Source organism: Nothobranchius furzeri, chromosome 11 (assembly GCF_043380555.1).
Source record: "Nothobranchius furzeri strain GRZ-AD chromosome 11, NfurGRZ-RIMD1, whole genome shotgun sequence".
NCBI lineage: Eukaryota > Metazoa > Chordata > Actinopteri > Cyprinodontiformes > Nothobranchiidae > Nothobranchius > Nothobranchius furzeri.
In genome coordinates, this window is record NC_091751.1 from 46,946,149 (window position 1) to 46,965,246 (window position 19,098).

At 41.7% G+C, this 19,098-nt stretch overlaps 3 protein-coding genes across 3 annotated transcripts; all 3 read right to left on the reverse strand.

Moving 5' to 3' along the window:
* Window positions 1-5,059: 5,059 nt before the first annotated feature.
* LOC139061756 (excitatory amino acid transporter 3-like) lies at window positions 5,060-6,391 on the reverse strand. Its single transcript, XM_070541623.1, has 3 exons — window positions 6,279-6,391; window positions 6,072-6,212; window positions 5,060-5,238 (listed from the first exon to the last, which is right to left on the reverse strand). Exons 1-3 carry the CDS (start codon window positions 6,379-6,381, stop codon window positions 5,060-5,062), a joined length of 423 nt encoding a protein of 140 aa, XP_070397724.1. The 5' UTR covers window positions 6,382-6,391.
* Window positions 6,392-7,505: 1,114 nt separating this feature from the next.
* Window positions 7,506-13,415, reverse strand: LOC129164873 (excitatory amino acid transporter 3). The gene is made up of 13 exons (XM_070541622.1): window positions 13,049-13,415; window positions 12,842-12,982; window positions 10,449-10,541; window positions 10,085-10,196; window positions 9,942-9,984; window positions 9,818-9,865; window positions 9,526-9,710; window positions 9,279-9,386; window positions 8,725-8,847; window positions 8,438-8,632; window positions 8,206-8,340; window positions 7,967-8,083; window positions 7,506-7,641 (listed from the first exon to the last, which is right to left on the reverse strand). Exons 1-13 carry the CDS (start codon window positions 13,143-13,145, stop codon window positions 7,563-7,565), a joined length of 1,476 nt encoding a protein of 491 aa, XP_070397723.1. The 5' UTR covers window positions 13,146-13,415; the 3' UTR covers window positions 7,506-7,562.
* A 777-nt stretch (window positions 13,416-14,192) lies between these two features.
* On the reverse strand, window positions 14,193-19,011 carry LOC129163671 (excitatory amino acid transporter 3). The gene is made up of 13 exons (XM_054741833.2): window positions 18,497-19,011; window positions 18,290-18,430; window positions 17,291-17,383; window positions 16,871-16,982; window positions 16,719-16,761; window positions 16,595-16,642; window positions 16,303-16,487; window positions 16,056-16,163; window positions 15,501-15,623; window positions 15,214-15,408; window positions 14,982-15,116; window positions 14,743-14,859; window positions 14,193-14,417 (listed from the first exon to the last, which is right to left on the reverse strand). Exons 1-13 carry the CDS (start codon window positions 18,597-18,599, stop codon window positions 14,339-14,341), a joined length of 1,482 nt encoding a protein of 493 aa, XP_054597808.1. The 5' UTR covers window positions 18,600-19,011; the 3' UTR covers window positions 14,193-14,338.
* Window positions 19,012-19,098: the final 87 nt, after the last annotated feature.

Below are 19,098 nucleotides of genomic sequence, written 5' to 3' on the forward strand. Positions count from 1 at the left end.
GGTATCTGAGAGACGACTCAAAAGGTGACTGACCTGTGGCAGAGGATATATGGCTAATGTGCGCATATTCAACCCAAGGAAGGTGAGTACTCCAGGAGGATGGATGAGACAAGCAGACACAGCGCAGCATGGCACCCAGCTCCTGGTTCATCCGCTCCCACTATCCATTGGTCTGAGGGTGATGTCCCGAGGTGAGCGCAACCTTAGCTCCTAGGGCCTCCGCAAAATCCTTCCACACCCTGGAGACAAATTGCGGCCCACAGTCAGACAGGATTTCCTCTGGGATGCCATGGAGACGGAGGGCGTGCTTTACCAGGAGCTGCGCTGTGTCTGCAGAGGAGGAAAGAGATTTAAATGGGATCAGATGACAAGCCTTAGAAAATCGGTCGACAATGGTGAGAATAGTGGTGAAACCGTTTGAACTAGGCAGACCACATACGAAGTCCAAGGCTATGTGAGACCAGGGGTGAGATGGAGTGGGTAGTGGATGGAGAAGACCGGCTGGGAGGCAATGGTCCCCCTTATGTTCTGAGCATGTATGGCAGCCTGAGATATAGCTCTTGGTGTCTTTGAAGATGAGGGCCACCAGAAGGTCCATCTTATGAGCGCCATGGTTCGACCTACTCCTGGAAGTAAGGAAAATTTGCCTGTGTGTGCCCAGTGTATTACCTTACTCCGCATGAACTGAGGTACGAACAGCTTCCCCGGAGGACCGTGGTTGGGACCAGGGTCCCTCCTTTGGGCCTCCAAAACCTGGTCTCTGATCTCCCACGTAACACTTCTGAGGATACAGTCAGGAGATAGGATGGTAGCAGGCTCTGCTTCCTGATCAGGAGCGTATTGTCTGGACAGGGCGTCTGGCTTGATGTTCTCGGAACCGGGGCGATAAGAGATCTGGAAGTTAAATCTTGAGAAGAAAAGAGACCAGCGGTACTGGCGGGGATTTAATTGCTTGGCTTCCTTGAGGTAAACCAGGTTTTTGTGGTCAGTCCAGATGATGAACGGATTCTCCGCCCCCTCCAGCCAATGCCTCCATTCCTCTATTGCCAGCTTTACCGCCAACAACTCACGATCACCCACATCGTAGCGACTCTCTGCTGGGGTGAGGCGCCACGAGAAGAAGGCGCATGGGTGGAGGCGTTGGTCCTTGGCAGAGACTTGAGACAACACAGCACCCACTCCTGTGTCTGAAGCATCCACTTTCAGCGTGAATTGTCGCTGAGGATCCGGACAGTGCAGGATGGGGGCATTGGAGAACTTCTTCTTCAGAGTTTGGAAGGCAGATTCGGCTTTTGAGGACCATACAAAAGGCTTATTTACTGAGGTGAGACTGGTAAGTGGAGCTGCTGTCTGACTATAATTTCTTATAAATCTACGATAGAAATTAGCAAAGCCCAAAAACCTCTGAAGTTGTTTTCTGGTCGATGGAGTGGGCCATTCCTTTACTGCTTTGACCTTCTCTGGATCTGTCTTCAAATGCCCGCTCTCAATGACGTAACCTAAAAACTTAACTGTGGTGACATGAAACTCGCACTTCTCAGCTTTAACATAAAGTCTGTTTTCGAGGAGACGCTGAAGTACAGCTCTCACGTGTTGGGTGTGCTGTTCCATGGTCTTTGAGAAAATCAAAATGTCATCAAGATAAACTGTAACAAACTTGTTAATAAAATCACCCAGAACCGAGTTCACTAGAGATTGAAAAACAGCGGGAGCGTTTGTTAATCCGAATGGCATTACCAGGTACTCAAAATCTCCCAATGGAGTCTTGAATGCAGTCTTCCACTCGACCCCTCCCTCACCCTCACTAGGTGGTAGGCGTTCCTGAGATCGAGTTGGCTGAAAATGGCTGCGTCCTGAATAGGTTCAAAAGTGGAGGAGAGTAGAGGCAGTGGATACTTATTGCGAATGGTGATCTGGTTCAAACCTCTATAGTCTATGCAGGGTCTCAGTGTTCCTTCCTTCTTAGGCACAAAAAAGAACCCAGCACCCGGGGGGGAAGAGGAAGGTCGAATGGCACCTGCGGCAAGACAGTCCTGGATATACTTCTTCATGCTCTCCCTCTCAGGCTTGGAGAGATTATAGAGACAGCTAGATGGCAGTAGGGCCCCAGGTAGCAAGTTGATGGCGCAATCGAAAGGCCTGTGTGGAGGCAGAGAAGATGCGCGATCCTTGCTAAAAACCAGCTTGAGGTCGTGGTAGATCTGAGGGACAGAAGATAGATCAATATCCTCCATAGGAGGCGCAGGAGGACTGCGAGTGAGCGAGGAGACAGATTTTAAACATGTTTGGGAACATTCAGGGTTCCATCCTAAAATTGTATTTTCTCTCCAGTCCAGGATGGGATTGTGGCGAACCAACCACAAATGTCCCAAAACTAGTGGCGACTGAGGTGAGGGAAACACATAAAAGCTCAAAGTCTCTGAGTGATTACCTGACACCAACAGGCAGATGGGTACGGTCTGGTGGGTGATTGTGGACAGACCTTGGTTATCCAGTGAGGAGACAGATAGAGGTTTAGACAACCTGGTAGTGGGAATCCTCCATTTTGTCACCAGCTGAGGGTCTAAAAGAGACTGCTCACATCCAGAGTCCAGGAGAGCCTCGAGAGATATCTGCCTAGAATCAATTATCAAAATACAGGGAAAAGAACACCGAGAGCTAGCAGAGTCTGAAAACCCACCCACCAGTAGTCCCGGTTTAACTGGTGGGCAGAGCGGGGCAAGTGCTTCGAAAACGTCCAGCCATCCCACAGTACAAACACAGTCCTGACCTGATCCGATGCTCTCTCTCTTCCTGAGAGAGACAAGTTCTCCCCATCTGCATAGGCTCCTCCGCAGAGGGGGAGTCCATTTGTACACGTCCTTTAGCTCCATACACTCTCTCATGTGAGGAGGAGACCATGGGCTCCGACTCACGTCTTCTCAGCTCACGGTGCCATTTGTCGATGGAAATAGCCCGCCGTATAAGCTCCTCCAGAGAAGTGGGTTCCTGGCATAAAGCCAGCCGGTTTTGAACTCGATCACTCATGGCCTCAGTAAATGCTCCGATGAGGGCGTCCTCATTCCAAGAGGTCTGAGCTGCAAGGATCCTGAATTCCACAGCCAAGTCTGCCACCGATCTCCTGCCTTGAGATAGATTCCATAATTGCTTTCAAATATCAGAAACAGACTCAAAGCTCCCAAAAGTCAATTTAAAATCAGACAAAAAATCACAGAAAAGACCATTAAAAAAAGAGTCATTATGGCTTTTGGCCTCTGCCCAACGTAGGGCTCTTCCTCTCAACAGCCCCACGATGTAGGAGATCTTAGCCGAGTCTGAGGAAAAGGCTGTAGGGCAACATTGGAATGCTAGTTGGCACTGTAGTAAAAAACTGTGGCAAAATTCCTCAAACTCACCATCGAAGGTGACTGATGGCGGGGATGGAGCAACACGGAAGTGGGTCTCGTTCCAGGACCTTGCTGTTTCCGGTCCAGGACTTCCGGCGGCAACCCGACCTACTGCTGAAGGTTCCGCTGAAGGGGGTGGCTGGTGTGTGTGGGACAGGGCTTCTTGAATTTGACGAACCATATTTTCCAATTGCTGATAACATTGGTTAGCTGCTGTAAGTTGTTCCATAAGTAAAGAGAGAGTTTGTTCCTGCTGAGATAAGCGATGAGAGATGTTAGAGATAACTGATTCTGTGGGGTTAGCGTTTTGGCCGGATGATTCTGTCATGTTGTGGGGCAAGAGTCTAACCCAGGACATGCAGAATCAGAGTCAGAGTCAGATTGTATAAAAAAATAATAATATTTATTGACGAAACGGTGAACTAAGGGCGCACTGGAAAATCCGGCGGGTGCAGAAACGGGAAGCAGCGTCTAGAGGGAAAAGTAGCAGAGGTGAGTATGGGAGTTGTAGAATGGCAGGGGAATTGCTGGCTGAGGGACTTACGGCTTAGATAGACGAGAAGCGTGTGGGAGGGGTGAGCCGGGGTAAGTCCAGGTAATGATTGTAGAGCGGTAGAGGTGAATGAGGAATGGGATCCGGACTGGTGTGGTTCTGGAGAGGGAGCGAGAGGTGGAGGAGATCGGGTCGGCACTTGGAGGAGGGTGAACCAGGAAACGAACTAGATAAAAATCCAAAACGGCATCGGGGAAAACTCTGATGATTATCCAGACCAGTCAGTAGTTAATCATCCGGCGTCGAGTCATGTCCACCTTCCTCCTTATAAACCGGCCCGCTGATCAGCTGATTGGAGACAGCTGTTGCTCCCTCTCCTGAAACCAAAACACTCAGAGATAGTGAGAAGATGAGACGAGTACTCACCCCGGCTCATGACAGAAATGATCAGTTTAAAGACTGAAGGCAGAGAGGAAAATTATCTCAGCCTGACCCAAACAAATTCTTGTTATCTGAATCTGACGCCCTGGTAGCCTTGAGCTGCAAGAAACTAAAAAACCCCACGAAGGAATGCAGGCAGATGCTGTGAAAACCCGACCCTTTGAGTTCACCTAGTAATGCTTCTGTGAATGAATTCGCAATAAAGCTGCCTTGCCTGAATAAAACAAATTTTACAGCTGCTACCAGGTAGTTAAGATCTGTTTTTACCACCTGAGACATCTCTCTAAAGTTAAGCCCATTTTAAAAAGGCTTAATCTCCATTCAGTTGTCCATGCCTTCATTACTTCCCGTCTCGACTACTCTAATTCAGTGCTATATAGTATCTCCTCCTCCACTCTTGCTCGCCTTCAGCTTGTGCAGAATGCAGCAGCTTGACTCTTGACTGGCACCAGGCAGCGAGAACACATCACCACTTGCCCCTCCTGATCAGACTCTCTTCCTCTCTTTCCCTTTTTAAGTCTTGTTTAAAAACTCACTTTTATTCGTTGGCTTTTAATTCAGTCTAACTTATTCTCTTTCTCCTTTTCTTTTTGATTTGAATTACTCGATTTTAATGGATTTAGTTTTTATTTTTGATTGTTTTTATTGTGTGTTTTTGTTCAGCACTTTGGTCGGATCTCATGCCGTGTTTAAATGTGCTATACAAATAAACTTGGTATGATATGGTATGGTAAATAACTCATAATGAGTAAACACAAACATGTTTGCCTTGCTGTATAATTGAAGAAAAAAACATGAAAAATGTCAGAAATTTACATCTCTCACCAATAGTCACGGCTATCAGAGTGGTGGCGATGAAGTAAATTGTAGCACGCAAAGCAATGTTTCTGGAGGTGCTGATGCTGAGACCCGCCACTCCTGTAAAAATATAAAACATAAGGAAACAGAAGCTGTGCAGGTGAGTACAGTCAGTATACCGAATAAAACAAAAAGGTGACAAAACCAGAAGACACTGATTATTTGCCTGCATGCCTGAAATACTGAAGATTGAGATATTAAGTTGTTTGCAAAAACAATGTTATGCAATGGTCATGACAATAGTTTTAGTTAATGGTCAGGCTTTGTGATCCAGTACAGCAGTTTCTAGTCATAACTGGAACTATCAGCCAAGAGAGGTTTTGGAGGTAGAAATATTCAAATGAATCCTTAACGGGTGTTTATGTCATGCATTAAGTAAATTTAGATGATGATGAAAAAATACCATCATAATTCTATTATTTTCCTAACAGAGGAAATTTAAACCTTTTTACGATGAAATAACAAATGTTTTAATGCAATAAAGAATAATAATAATAAAAGAAAACTGCATCACACACAGAATTTTCACCTAAAACGATCTAATATTAATACATCAGCTTTGTTACAAAATCAGTGCAGGAAACTTTTCTTTCTGATTTTAATTGGACCTAAAATCACATTTTATTTTATTTATTTATTTTGTCAATAGAGAACATGAAAAAAAAAACAACTTTGCAGGGACATTCAAGAGGAAGAAATGTTGAGAAAACGAGATTGGCATTGTTGAAATAAGATCTGGTCATAATGCAATCTCTCTCCAATTGGCTTACAAGCATATAATTTTCATCTCTTGATTCATTTTCCCCCTCAGAAAAAAGTGTTTTGCATACTTTTTACGAGGAAAACTTTAACTTTTGGTGTTTTTTTCAAACGCAGTCAAGCATTAACCTTACCGAGCGTTACGCTCGTGGTGATCAGGGGAACCGACACAAACTGCAGCATCCGCATCAGAATCTCTCCTGGGAATTTGATGTACTCCTGCTGTTCATCCGTCAGGATGACGTAGGTTTTCAACACGACGCCCAGAACGATCCCTGCGTGAAGAGCTGCGTTTAGATGGGAGTTTAAACCTCAGATCTACAGTTCAGTCAGAAACTCACCCAGAACGACGGCCACCAGACTGGCGACTATGAGGTTGTTCTCCTTCATGTAACTTGTAAACGCTCTCCATTTCCGTTCTGCAGCTGGTTCAACCATAATCATGATTAAAGTATTAAGTCGCACTGAGAATATTTATGTATGCCTATGCGACCAAGGATCCGGTCCCTGTTGCCAGGATGCGCAGTTCCGATGGTAACGTTAAACATCATGTTTAAATGATGCCACTTTAACAAATTATTATTTCACGAAAAGTGACTTAATATGACTGCGATCAGACTTTAAAACAAATTCAGGGAAAGTCTCCCGAATTTAGAGATTGATCTGTACTGAGCTGGTGTTGCATTCACGGAAAGCCGCATATTTTACCTCCATGCTTGCCACGTGGCTCTTTAGTAATATGTGTAGTGCTTTTTTCTGAGACTAAAAATTCATAAGGCACAGTTACATTAAAAATATAATAATAATAATAATAATAATAATAATAATAATAATAAAGATGATTCCACCACTCATGTCATGATAAATGATTCACACTTATATAGCGCCTCTTAGAATAAGGACCCCAAAGCGCTTTACACTACAGTGTATCATTCATCCATTCACACACACATTCACACACTGGTGGTGATAAGCTACGATGTAGCCACAGCTGCCCTGGGACGCACTGACAGAGGCGAGGCTGCCAAGCACAGGCGCCACCGGTCCCTCCGACCACCACCAGCATGGGTTAAGTGTCTTGCCCAAGGACACAACAGCAGAAATCTCTGTCCAGAGCCGGGATCGAACCTGCAACCTTCCGAATAATGGACAACCCGTTCAAGTTGTTGAGCTACCGCTGCCTCATCAGAACAAATGGATGAAATCTTTACAACACTGTAGTCTTCTCCTTGGCCACTCTAAGATTGAAATGGTGCAGAAGAAATTCCAAGGACTCTAAAATATGTTAAACACAGGCCAGTTGGTGCTGTTTAAAGGTTTTTTCATTCTCTAAAGATGGCAAAGTTTTGCTTCATTTTTATGGAAACAAATATTATTTGAAGGGATCCTAAAAATTCTAAAACATTTAGATTTTTCAATAAGCAATTTTTTTTGGTTGTGCAATGAAAAACAAGCAAAAATGTGAAAAATACATAATAAAATATTTTCTAATTTGCCCTAAAATGGAACATAATTTAGGACTGATCTTCTCATATGCTAAAATTCAGTCTCAATGTGATGAATGTTTTTTGCATTATATGTTAACAGGTGAGCTGCAGAGGGCTGGAGATTGGCTCAAGAAGATTTTATTTAGTCGTGGAAGGAGCGGCAGATTCCCCCATCACTTTTTCTCCTTGTGCCATTTCTTGTCGTTTGTTTAAAATCCTGCACAGACAAAGTACAACACACCAGATAACACAAAAAATATAAATTTTACCATCACTGATTTGTTTAATTATATTTAAATAGTCCAAAACATACAAAGGCTACGTCTTTATGTTCTTTACGCTGAGTTAATAAAGCAAATAGTTTGTGGGGCTTTCTAAATAAGTTCCTGAAAAGTGAATCCTTCAAGAACTGACCGGAATATTAGAAAAACAAATCAAAGGGCCAATAAAATGCAAATATTCTACAGCCTTTCAAGACAGAGTTTTAAACATTTATCTTGAACAATGTTAGGGATGATAATAAAGGATAAAAGTGTCTTCACCTTCCAGTTTCCATGTCCTCTTTGTCCATTTTCTCCAGTTCTTGTCTTGACATTTCATGGACAAGAGAAACACCGATGCAGTCTCCAAACACGTTAATCACCGTGCTGAATCGGTCTCTAAAATAAGGAAACAATATTAATTCTTCCACATGAGTGCCAGGTGTGACTTATAGTCATTAGATAGTTTTATAATTTATTTTTTTCTGTTTGTCCCTGATTTAAAGCATTGCTGAACTTACAGCAGCCACTCGGTCACCACCAGGAGGGCAGCGTCCCTCACAGGCAGGCCGACAGCGGTCAGAACGAAGAGTGTGGTCACTGCTCCGGTCGCTGGGATCCCTGCAGCTCCGACGCTGGCAATGGCAGCTGCCAAACTGTACAGAAAATGTTGTGAAACATGGCAGTGAAACAGACTTCCCTAAAGATTGTTCTCATTTATCAATCACTGCCGATCAGGACTGAAAAACTGACCCAATGATGAACAACTGAGTCACGTCCAGATAGATGTGACTCAGCTGTGCGATGAAAACTGCAGCAGCCGCCTCGTAAAGCGCCGACCCGTCCATGTTGACGTTGGTCCCAATGGGCAGCATGAAGCGGACGATTCTGCCATCAATCTTGTTGTTTTCCAAGCAGCAGCGTAAAGTGTGAGGCAGTGTGGCAGAACTTAGAGAATGGAGGTGAAACCCAGAACATTTTATCTCTCTCATATCACGGTGCTGAGGTAAATATAAAACCAGTGGTGGTGATAAACGGACCTGGAGGCGATGAGCAGAGCCGTCAGCAGTGCAGGAGAAACCCCCCGGATGACCTTAAGGGGGTTTTGTCTCGTAACCAGGATGTATATCATTGGCAGGACGATGGCTCCATGAATTATGAGCCTGAAACAAATACTGTCTGGGATCAGTTCCTGATCTAACATCGCAATTAAATTAGGATTACAACAGCAACAACACAAATTCAAAGAGTTAGAGTTCATATTATTTAATTTTTCCAGATTTTAAAGATAAATCATTTTCCAGATGTCAATAGATACAGATAAGGCATTTGTTTTACTGCCTGGTTCACACATTTTGTTTTAATAGTAAACACCTTAGAATTGTGAACTGTCCATGGTCCTGAATCATCAAATTAAACAGTTTCTAAAAGTGTGTTGGATTATTAATCAGCATTATTCTGTCTAAGTAGACTATTTTTAGCGTTGTTTGAAACAAGATTACTTCCTCTGATGACAGATGGCTGCTCCAATTTAAACTTATTCCTGCATTGCAAACATTCACTAAAGTATCTCTGTAGCTGAAAAACATTTTACCCAGTGAGGACCACAGCTATGAATTTCCCCAAGTTCTCCGTAGTTTGCCAGTCGCGAACTTCAAGGACATGGGTCGTTATCATGAAAAAGACTCCGACTGGTAAGAATCTAAAGCAGAAACAATGAAATCTCAACTACGGAACTCTGTGATTTAGTATAAATTAGCAATGATAAAATAACTTAAAGACTCATAAAAGTTAAGGATATTTTTCAACACATTTTATCAGATGACAGTAATCCACCTCACCTCAGAATCAAGTTGACGGCAGCTTTGGTGATGTCATTGATGGCTTTGGCAACAAGCACTAATACATTTTCCTTTTTCTTTTTCAGAGAGTTGATTGCCAGTCCAAGCACAAAGGCGAAGGCAATGAGGCCAAGTGTGTTTGCACCGTCAACATAGTGACCCCTCGGCACGTCTGCTGTGTAATTCTGAGACATCAACACAACAGATTATGTAATTCTTGCTTATAAATCTATTTTTGCACTGGTGTGTCTTTGGTCTTGCATAAAAAGGCAGAAAGAAAATTCAACATTACCTGGCTAGAGTTGGAACCTTCAAACACTTGTGGTTTATCGGTCTGGTACTGCACGAATAATTAAAAACCCACGTAAGCATATATTTGACTCAGAGTAAGACAGTGGATTTGAAAATAAGATGACCTGTTGGAAACAAGCCTGGAGGAAATCCGGCGGAACCATGTTTCTAGAGAGACAGAAGAACACATAAAATAGGTCAAAACTTCTTATTGTTCTATAAAATATTTAAGGGGATGCAGATTTAACATGATGTAGCATGACCTCACCTGCCCAGATCCAATAAGGCATCAATTGTTGAGAAATCAGTGTTACTTCCTGTGAAATCTTGACCCAAGTGATTTACTGCCCCTGGTCTTATGATCACCGCCAATATCAGACCTGCAGCGCGCGTGCACACACACACACACACACACACACACACACACACACACACACCCACACACACACAGCTGTTTACATGATGCTAATCCTAAAAAACAAGTCCTAAAAATAACGAGTCTTTAGCTCACGTGGAAAAATCTCGATAAATAAAATCAACTTTTCTAGTTGCTGAAAATATCTTGTAAGAACACAATTCTGCCTTTAGAATAATTCAAGAACAGAAGCAGGAATTTAAAAGCCATCCCTCACCAATTGTCACAGCTACCAGAGTGGTTATGGTGAAGTAAAGTGTTGCACGGAAAGCAATATGCCTGGAGGTGTTGATGCTGAGCCCGGCCACTCCTGGGAAAATGATAACATATCAGAAGCGGTGCAGGTGAGTACAGATAGTATACAGAACACATCACAGTAGTAAATTAAGGTTAGTTAAAAAAAAACTGAGACAAAAGTGGAAAACTTTACAATTACACACTCATGGAAATGAAGACAACCGGGGCATTTTAATTAGCTTGCCATGATAATCTAATGCAATGTCCATAATGATAGTTTTAGTTAATTATCAGGCTTTGTGATACAGTACAGGAGTTTCTGACTGGAATTATCATCAAAACTGGAAAAATACTTTCCACAGTAAATGGAATTATTACACAAATCCAGTAATCAAAGCTTCCTAAAAGGAGGTAGCAGCAACAAAGCCAGGGACCTAAAACGATTCAACAATCTGAAGAAAAAGCCTGGTTCCTTTCTGGGGACTACTGTGGAACCACTGGAGATGATGATGGAGCAATAAATAGATTCTTCATAAAATAAAGACAATTATGGAAAACCCTGATCATCCTCTTCATGACACCATCATTCAATTCATTTCAATTCAATTCAATTCTTCAGCTTGTCCAAAATGCTGCAGCTATAGTTCTGATGAGAATTAGATATCATATCTCTCCTGTATTAGCTTCCCTACATTGGCTGCCTGTTAAATTCAGAATATATTTTAAGCTCCTCCTTCTCACATATAAAGCTTTTAATAATCAAGCTCCATCATACATCAGTGTCCAGATTGTTCCATATGTTCCTAACAGAGCACTTCGCTCTCAGACTGCAGGTTTACTGGTGGTTCCTAGAACATCTAAATATAGGATGGGAGGCAGATCTTTCTGCTATCAGGCTCTTTTTTGTGGAACCAGCACCCAGCTTTAGTCCGCGAGGCAGACACCTTGTCTACTTTAGAGACTAGGCTTAAAACTTTTTATTTTATTGGCCCTAGATTAAATTCTGATGTTAGCCCAGATCTGGACGAGTGGGGGAGTAGAGGGAGGTGGAGTGTACAGTGGAGAATACAGTCGGTAATGGCGGTTCTCCCTTGCCCTGCCTCCAACATGCCTCCAAAAGGCTAGGTTACCCAGTCATCTCTGTAGTTATGAGGCTAAAGGACATTTCGACCACTCTCCAGACTCTGTTACTTTCTTGTACCACTTCTCTCTAATTGCATTATTTCCTGCTAGTTCAGCTGTTACCTTTCTTTTTTCTCCAAGTGTTTTTCTCTTCAGAAGAAGCTACAATGGTGTTCTGCTGAGCTGTGGTAGCCTCGTGAAGGGGGCCATCGGCTGGCACACTGCTGCTAATCATTTAACATTCTCCCTCTCCCGATAACATTTTAATATCTTTGACATGGAATGTGCTACTACTAGTTCACCTGTTGAATCAACTATAGGTTCACTAAGATAAAGACAATAAAGTTAATCTCTTACTTAATTGAATATTAGTACTACTTGGTATAAATGTTATGTGTGTGTGTGTGTGTGTGTGTGTGTGTGTGTGTGTGTGTGTGTGTGTGTGTGTGTGTGTGTGTGTGTGTGTGTGTGTGTGTGTGTGTGTGAGAGAGCGTGCGTGCGTGCGTGTGTGTGTGTACTTCTGCTGTCTTCTCGATCCCCATTGAGTCATGGTGGGTGGCTGCTTATCCTGAGCCAGGATCCTCTGCAGGTTTCTTCCTGTTAAAAGGGAGTTTTCCTCTCCACTGTCGTTACATGCTTGTAAGTATGAGGATTGGGTAAAGACACTGACACTTGTCAGTGACTTGATGCAATCTGCTGGGTTCTTTATATCGGAAACTTTTTAGTGATTGGCGTAATGAACTGAACTGTAGTGGAATGTTTACTGTGTGAAGTGCCTTGAGACAACTCTTGTTGTGATTTGGCTCTTTATAAATAAACTTGAATTGCATTGAATTTTAATGTTTTCATCATTGCTTTTCAAGAATGAGTTACAACAACTAACGTCCCTCTGGCATTACTAAAATATTGTTGAATAGGATAATTATAAACTTATGATGACGTCATAAATGTTTGAGGCAATAATGGTAAAAAAATAAAAGAAAATCCTGCGCCAAATACAATATTTTCACCAATAATAATTTAACCAATAATAACTCCCTATCACACCGCTTTACTCCAAAACCAGTCCTGGAAACAACTTTTTACAGACTTTTATAGCAACGTTTTTGAAATCTAAAATCATATTTCCCCCAATAGGAACACGTACAAAAGGTTTAAAAGAACATTTAAAATGCCAAATTTGAGAAAATTACAAATGCGCTGTTAAAATAAGGTCCGATTTTATATTTAAATGAGTTGCTTAAACCTTACCGAGCGTTACGCTCGTGGTGATCAGAGGAACCGACACAAACTGCAGCATCCGCATCAGAATTTCTCCTGGGAATTTGATGTACTCCTGCTGTTCATCCGTCAGGATGACGTAGGTTTTCAACACGACGCCCAGAACGATCCCTGTGTGAAGAGCTGCGTTTAGATGGGAGTTTAAACCTCAGATCTACAGTTCAGTCAGAAACTCACCCAGGACGACGGCCACCAGACTGGCGACTATGAGGTTGTTCTCCTTCACGTAACTTGTAAACGCTCTCCATTTCCGTTCTGCAGCTGGTTCAACCATAATCCTGATTAAAGTATTAAGTCGCACTGAGAATATTTATGTATGCCTATGCGACCAAGGATCCGGTCCCTGTTGCCAGGATGCGCAGTTCCGATGGTAACGTTCAACACCAAGTTTAAATGATGCCACTTTAACAAATTACTATTTCACGAAAAGTGACTTAATATGACTGCGATCAAACGTTAAAACAAATTCAGGGAAAGTCTCCCGAATTTAGAGATTGATCTGTACTGAGCTGGTGTTGCATTCACGGAACGTGGCATATTTTACCTCCATGCTTGCCACGTGGCTCTTTAGTAATATGTGTAGTGCTTTTTTCTGAGACTAAAAATTCATAAGGCACAGTAACATTACAAATATAATAATAATAATAATAATAATAATAATAATAATAATAATAATAATAATAATAATAATAATCAAGATGATTCCACAGCTCATATCATGATAAATGACTCGCACTTGTATAGCGCCTCTCAGAGTAAGGACTCCAAAGTGCTTTACACTACAGTGTATCATTCATCCATTCACACACTGGTGGTGATAAGTTACGGGACGCACTGACAGGCGAGGCTGCCGAGCACAGGCGCCACCGGTCCCTTCGACCACCACCAGCATTGGTTAAGTGTTTTGCCCAAGGACACAACAGCAGAATTCTCTGTCCAGAGCCGGGATCGAACCTGCAACCTTCCAAATACTGGACAACCCGTTCAACTTGTTGAGCTACCGCTGCCCCATCAGAACAAATGGATGAAATCTCTACAACAATGTAGTCTTCTCCTTGGCCACTCTAAGATTGAAATGGTGCAGAAGAAATTCCAAGGACTCTAAAATATGTTAAACACAGGCCAGTTGGTGCTGTTTAAAGGTTTTTTTTTTTTCATTCTCTAAAGCTGGCAAAGTTTTGCTTCATTTTTATGGAAACAAATATTATTTGAAGGGATCCTAAAAATTCTAAAACATTTAGATTTTTTAAGAAGCAGAAATAATTTTTTGTTGTGCAATGAAAAACAAGCAAAAATGTGAAAAATACATCATAAAATATTTTCTAATTTGCCCTAAAATTGAACAAAAGTTAGGACTGGTCTTCTCATATGCTCATATGCTTCTCATAGTCTCAATGTGATGAATATTTTTTGCATTATATGTTAACAGGTGAGCTGCAGAGGGCTGGAGATTGGCTCAAGAAGATTTTATTTAGTCGTGGAAGGAGCGGCAGATTCCCCCATCACTTTTTCTCCTTGTGCCATTTCTTGTCGTTTGTTTAAAATCCTGCACAGACAAAGTACAACACACCAGATAACACAAAAAATATAAATTTTACCATCACTGATTTGTTTAATTAAATTTAAATAGTCCAAAACATACAAAGGCTAGGTTTTTATGTTCTTTACGCTGAGTTAATATAGAAAATAGTTTGTGGGGATTTCTAAATAAGTTCCTGAAAAGTAAATCCTTCAAGAACTGACCGGAATATTAGAAAAACAAATCAAAGGGCCAATAAAATGCAAATATTCTACAGCCTTTCAAGACAGAGTTTTAAACATTTATCTTGAACAATGTTAGGGATGATAATAAAGGATAAAAGTGTCTTCACCTTCCAGTTTCCATGTCCTCTTTGTCCATTTTCTCCAGTTCTTGTCTTGACATTTCATGGACAAGAGAAACGCCGATGCAGTCTCCCAACACGTTAATCACCGTGTTGAATCGGTCTCTAAAAGACGGAAACAATATTATTTCTTCCACATGAGTGCCAGGTGTGACTTATAGTCATTAGATAGTTTTATAATTTATTTTTTTCTGTTTGTCCCTGATTTAAAGCATTGCTGAACTTACAGCAGCCACTCGGTCACCACCAGGAGGGCAGCGTCCCTCACAGGCAGGCCGACAGCGGTCAGAACGAAGAGTGTGGTCACTGCTCCGGTCGCTGGGATCCCTGCAGCTCCGACGCTGGCAATGGCAGCTGCCAAACTGTACAGAAAATGTTGTGAAACATGGCAGTGAAACAGACTTCCCTAAAGATTGTTCTCATTTATCAATCACTGCCGATCAGGACTGAAAAACTGACCCAATGGTGAACAACTGAGTCACGTCCAGATAGATGTGACTCAGCTGTGCGATGAAAACTGTGGCGGCCGCCTCGTAAAGCGCCGACCCGTCCATGTTGACGTTGGTCCCAATGGGCAGCATGAAGCGGACGATTCTGCCATCAATCTTGTTGTTTTCCAAGCAGCAGCGTAAAGTGTGAGGCAGTGTGGCAGAACTTAGAGAATGGAGGTGAAACCCAGAACATTTTATCTCTCTCATATCACGGTGCTGAGGTAAATATAAAACCAGTGGTGGTGATAAACGGACCTGGAGGCGATGAGCAGAGCCGTCAGCAGTGCAGGAGAAACCCCCCGGATGACCTTAAGGGGGTTTTGTCTCGTAAACAGGATGTATATCATTGGCAGGACGATGGCTCCATGAATTATGAGCCTGAAACAAATACTGTCTGGGATCAGTTCCTGATCTAACATCGCAATTAAATTAGGATTACAACAGCAACAACACAGAAATTCAAAAAGTTAGAGTTCATATAATTAATTTTTCCAGATTTTAAAGATAAATCATTTTCCAGATGTCAATAGATACAGATAAGGCATTTGTTTTACTGCCTGTTTCACACATTTTGTTTTAATAGTAAACACCTTAGAATTGTGAACTGTCCATGGTCCTGAATCATCAAATTAAACAGTTTCTAAGAGTGTGTTGGATTATTAATCAGCATTATTCTGTCTAAGTAGACTATTTTTAGAGTTGTTTGAAACAAGATTACTTCCTCTGATGACAGATGGCTGCTCCAATTTAAACTTATTCCTGCATTGCAAACATTCACTAAAGTATCTCTGTAGCTGAAAAACATTTTACCCAGTGAGGACCACAGCTATGAATTTCCCCAAGTTCTCCGTAGTTTGCCAGTCGCGGACTTCAAGGACATGGGTCGTTATCATGAAAAAGACTCCGACTGGTAAGAATCTAAAGCAGAAACAATGAAATCTCAACTACGGAACTCTGTGATTTAGTATAAATTAGCAATGATAAAATAACTTAAAGACTCATAAAAGTTAAGGATACTTTTCAACACATTTTATCAGATGACAGTAATCCACCTCACCTCAGAATCAAGTTGACGGCAGCTTTGGTGATGTCATTGATGGCTTTGGCAACAAGCACTAATACATTTTCCTTTTTCTTTTTCAGAGAGTTGATTGCCAGTCCAAGCACAAAGGCAAAGGCAATGAGGCCAAGTGTGTTTGCACCGTCAACATAGTGACCCCTCGGCACATCTGCTGTGTAATTCTGAGGCATCAAAACAGCAGATTATGTAGTTATTACTGATAAATTTATTTTTGCACTGGTGTGTCTTTGGTCTTGCATAAAAAGGCAGAAAGAAAATTCAACATTACCTGGCTAGAGTTGGAACCTTCAAACACTTGTGGTTTATCGGTCTGGTACTGCACGAATAATTAAAAACCCACGTAAGCATATATTTGACTCAGAGTAAGACAGTGGATTTGAAAATAAGATGACCTGTTGGAAACAAGCCTGGAGGAAATCCGGCGGAACCATGTTTCTAGAGAGACAGAAGAACACATAAAATAGGTCAAAACTTCTTATTGTTCTATAAAATATGTATAGTGTTTAAGGGGATGCAGATTTAACATGATGTGGCATGACCTCACCTGCCCAGATCCAATAAGGCATCAATTGTTGAGAAATCAGTGTTACTTCCTGTGATATCTTGACCCAAGTTATTTACTGCCCCTGGTCTTATGATCACCGCCAATATCAGACCTGCAGCGCACGCACACACACACTCACACACACACACACACACACACACACACACACACACACACACACACACACACACACACACACACACACACACACACACACACACACACACACACACACACACCTGTTTACATGATGCTAATCCTAAAAAACAAGTCCTAAAAATAACGAGTCTTTAGCTCACGTGCAAAAATCTCGATAAATAAAATAAACTTTTCTAGTTGCTGAAAATATCTTGTAAGAACACAATTCTGCCTTTAGAATAATTCAAGAACAGAAGCAGGAATTTAGAATCCATCCCTCACCAATGGTCACAGCTACCAGAGTGGTTATGGTGAAGTAAAGTGTTGCACGCAAAGCAATATGCCTGGAGGTGTTGATGCTGAGCCCGGCCACTCCTGGGAAAATGATAACATGTAAGAAGTGGTGCAGGTGAGTACAGATAGTATACAGAACACATCACAGTAGTAAATTAAGGTTAGTTAAAAAAAACTTGTGTGTGTGTATGTGTGTGTGTGTGTGTGTGTGTGTGTGTGTGTGTGTGTGTGTGTGTGTGTGTGTGTGTGTGTGTGTGTGTGTGTGCTGTCCTCTCGATCCCCACTGAGTCATGGTGGGTGGCTGCTTATCCTGAGCCAGGATCCTTTGGAGGTTTCTTCCTGTTAAAAGGGAGTTTTCCTCTCCACTGTCGTTACATGCTTGTATGAGGATTGGGTAAAGACGCTGACACTTGTCAGTGACTTGATGCAATCTGCTGGGTTCTTTATATCAGAAACTTTTTAGTGATTGGCGTAATGAACTGAACTGTAGTGGAATGTTTACTGTGTGAAGTGCCTTGAGACAACTCTTGTTGTGATTTGGCTCTTTATAAATAAACTTGAATTGCATTGAATTTTAATGTTTTCATCATTGCTTTTCAAGAATGAGTTACAACACCTAACGTCCCTCTGGCATTACTAAAATATTGTTGAATAGGATCATTATAAACTTATGATGACGTCATGAATGTTTGAAGCAATAATGGTAAAAATAAAATAAAATCCTGCGCCAAATACAATATTTTCACCAATAATAATTTAACCAATAATAACTCCCTATCACACCGCTTTACTCCAAAACCAGTCCTGGAAACAACTTTTTACAGATTTTGATAGCAACGTTTTTGAAATCTAAAATCATATTTCCCCCAATAGGAACACGTACAACAGGTTTAAAAGAACATTTAAAATGTCAAATTTGAGAAAATTACAAATGCGCTGTTAAAATAAGGTCCGATTTTAAATTTAAATGAGTTGCTTAAACCTTACCGAGCGTTACGCTCGTGGTGATCAGAGGAACCGACACAAACTGCAGCATCCGCATCAGAATTTCTCCTGGGAATTTGATGTACTCCTGCTGTTCATCCGTCAGGATGACGTAGGTTTTCAACACGACGCCCAGAACGATCCCTGCGTGAAGAGCTGCGTTTAGATGGGAGTTTAAACCTCAGATCTACAGTTCAGTCAGAAACTCACCCAGGACGACGGCCACCAGACTGGCGACTATGAGGTTGTTCTCCTTCACGTAACTTGTAAACGCTCTCCATTTCCGTTCTGCAGCTGGTTCAACCATAATCATGATTAAAGTATTAAGTCGCACTGAGAATATTTATGTATGCGACCAAGGATCCGGTCCCTGTTGCCAGGATGCGCAGTTCCGATGGTAACGTTCAACATCAAGTTTAAATGATGCCACTTTAACAAACGTTTCCATGAAAAATAAAGATATGTGTAACTTTGGTTAAACTGTGATCTGATAAAAAATATTTCTTGGAAAATCTCAAAATTCTGAGATTAACCTGATATTGATCTGGTGTTGCATTCATGTAACGTCGTATTTTGCACATCCATGCTTCACTCGTTAAAGAGCAAACCATCCCCAAATCAACTTGTTTTTGCTGATACAATATCTAAATGAGTGTCTAATTGTGCTGTAGACACATGTAGTCAACAACTTGGCACATTAGTGCATCTCAATTAAAATGTAAGTATTCTGTCTAAAACTGTCAGTGTAATGCCGTCATCAGGTAAAAATTCTGCACTGCATTTGAATTTGTCATGTTGTGTGGTAGATGCCT

Bases quoted from the DNA above. Each gene is read 5' to 3' on its own strand.
- LOC129163671 (XM_054741833.2), bottom strand. From the start codon at position 18,599: ATGATTATGGTTGAACCAGCTGCAGAACGGAAATGGAGAGCGTTTACA. The intron at 16,762-16,870 runs GTGAGGTCATGC...CTGTCTCTCTAG, and splicing joins GCCTTATTGGATCTGGGCAG to AAACATGGTTCCGCCGGATT. The intron at 15,117-15,213 runs GTCAGTTTTTCA...TTTTCTGTACAG, and splicing joins ACTCAGTTGTTCACCATTGG to TTTGGCAGCTGCCATTGCCA.
- LOC129164873 (XM_070541622.1), bottom strand. From the start codon at position 13,145: ATGGTTGAACCAGCTGCAGAACGGAAATGGAGAGCGTTTACAAGTTAC. The intron at 9,985-10,084 runs GTGAGGTCATGC...CTGTCTCTCTAG, and splicing joins GCCTTATTGGATCTGGGCAG to AAACATGGTTCCGCCGGATT. The intron at 9,387-9,525 runs GTGAGGTGGATT...TTTCTGCTTTAG, and splicing joins GCCGTCAACTTGATTCTGAG to ATTCTTACCAGTCGGAGTCT.
- LOC139061756 (XM_070541623.1), bottom strand. From the start codon at position 6,381: ATGATTATGGTTGAACCAGCTGCAGAACGGAAATGGAGAGCGTTTACA. The intron at 6,213-6,278 runs GTGAGTTTCTGA...CTCTTCACGCAG, and splicing joins TCTGGTGGCCGTCGTTCTGG to GGATCGTTCTGGGCGTCGTG. The intron at 5,239-6,071 runs GTAAGGTTAATG...ATATTTTTACAG, and splicing joins CACCACGAGCGTAACGCTCG to GAGTGGCGGGTCTCAGCATC.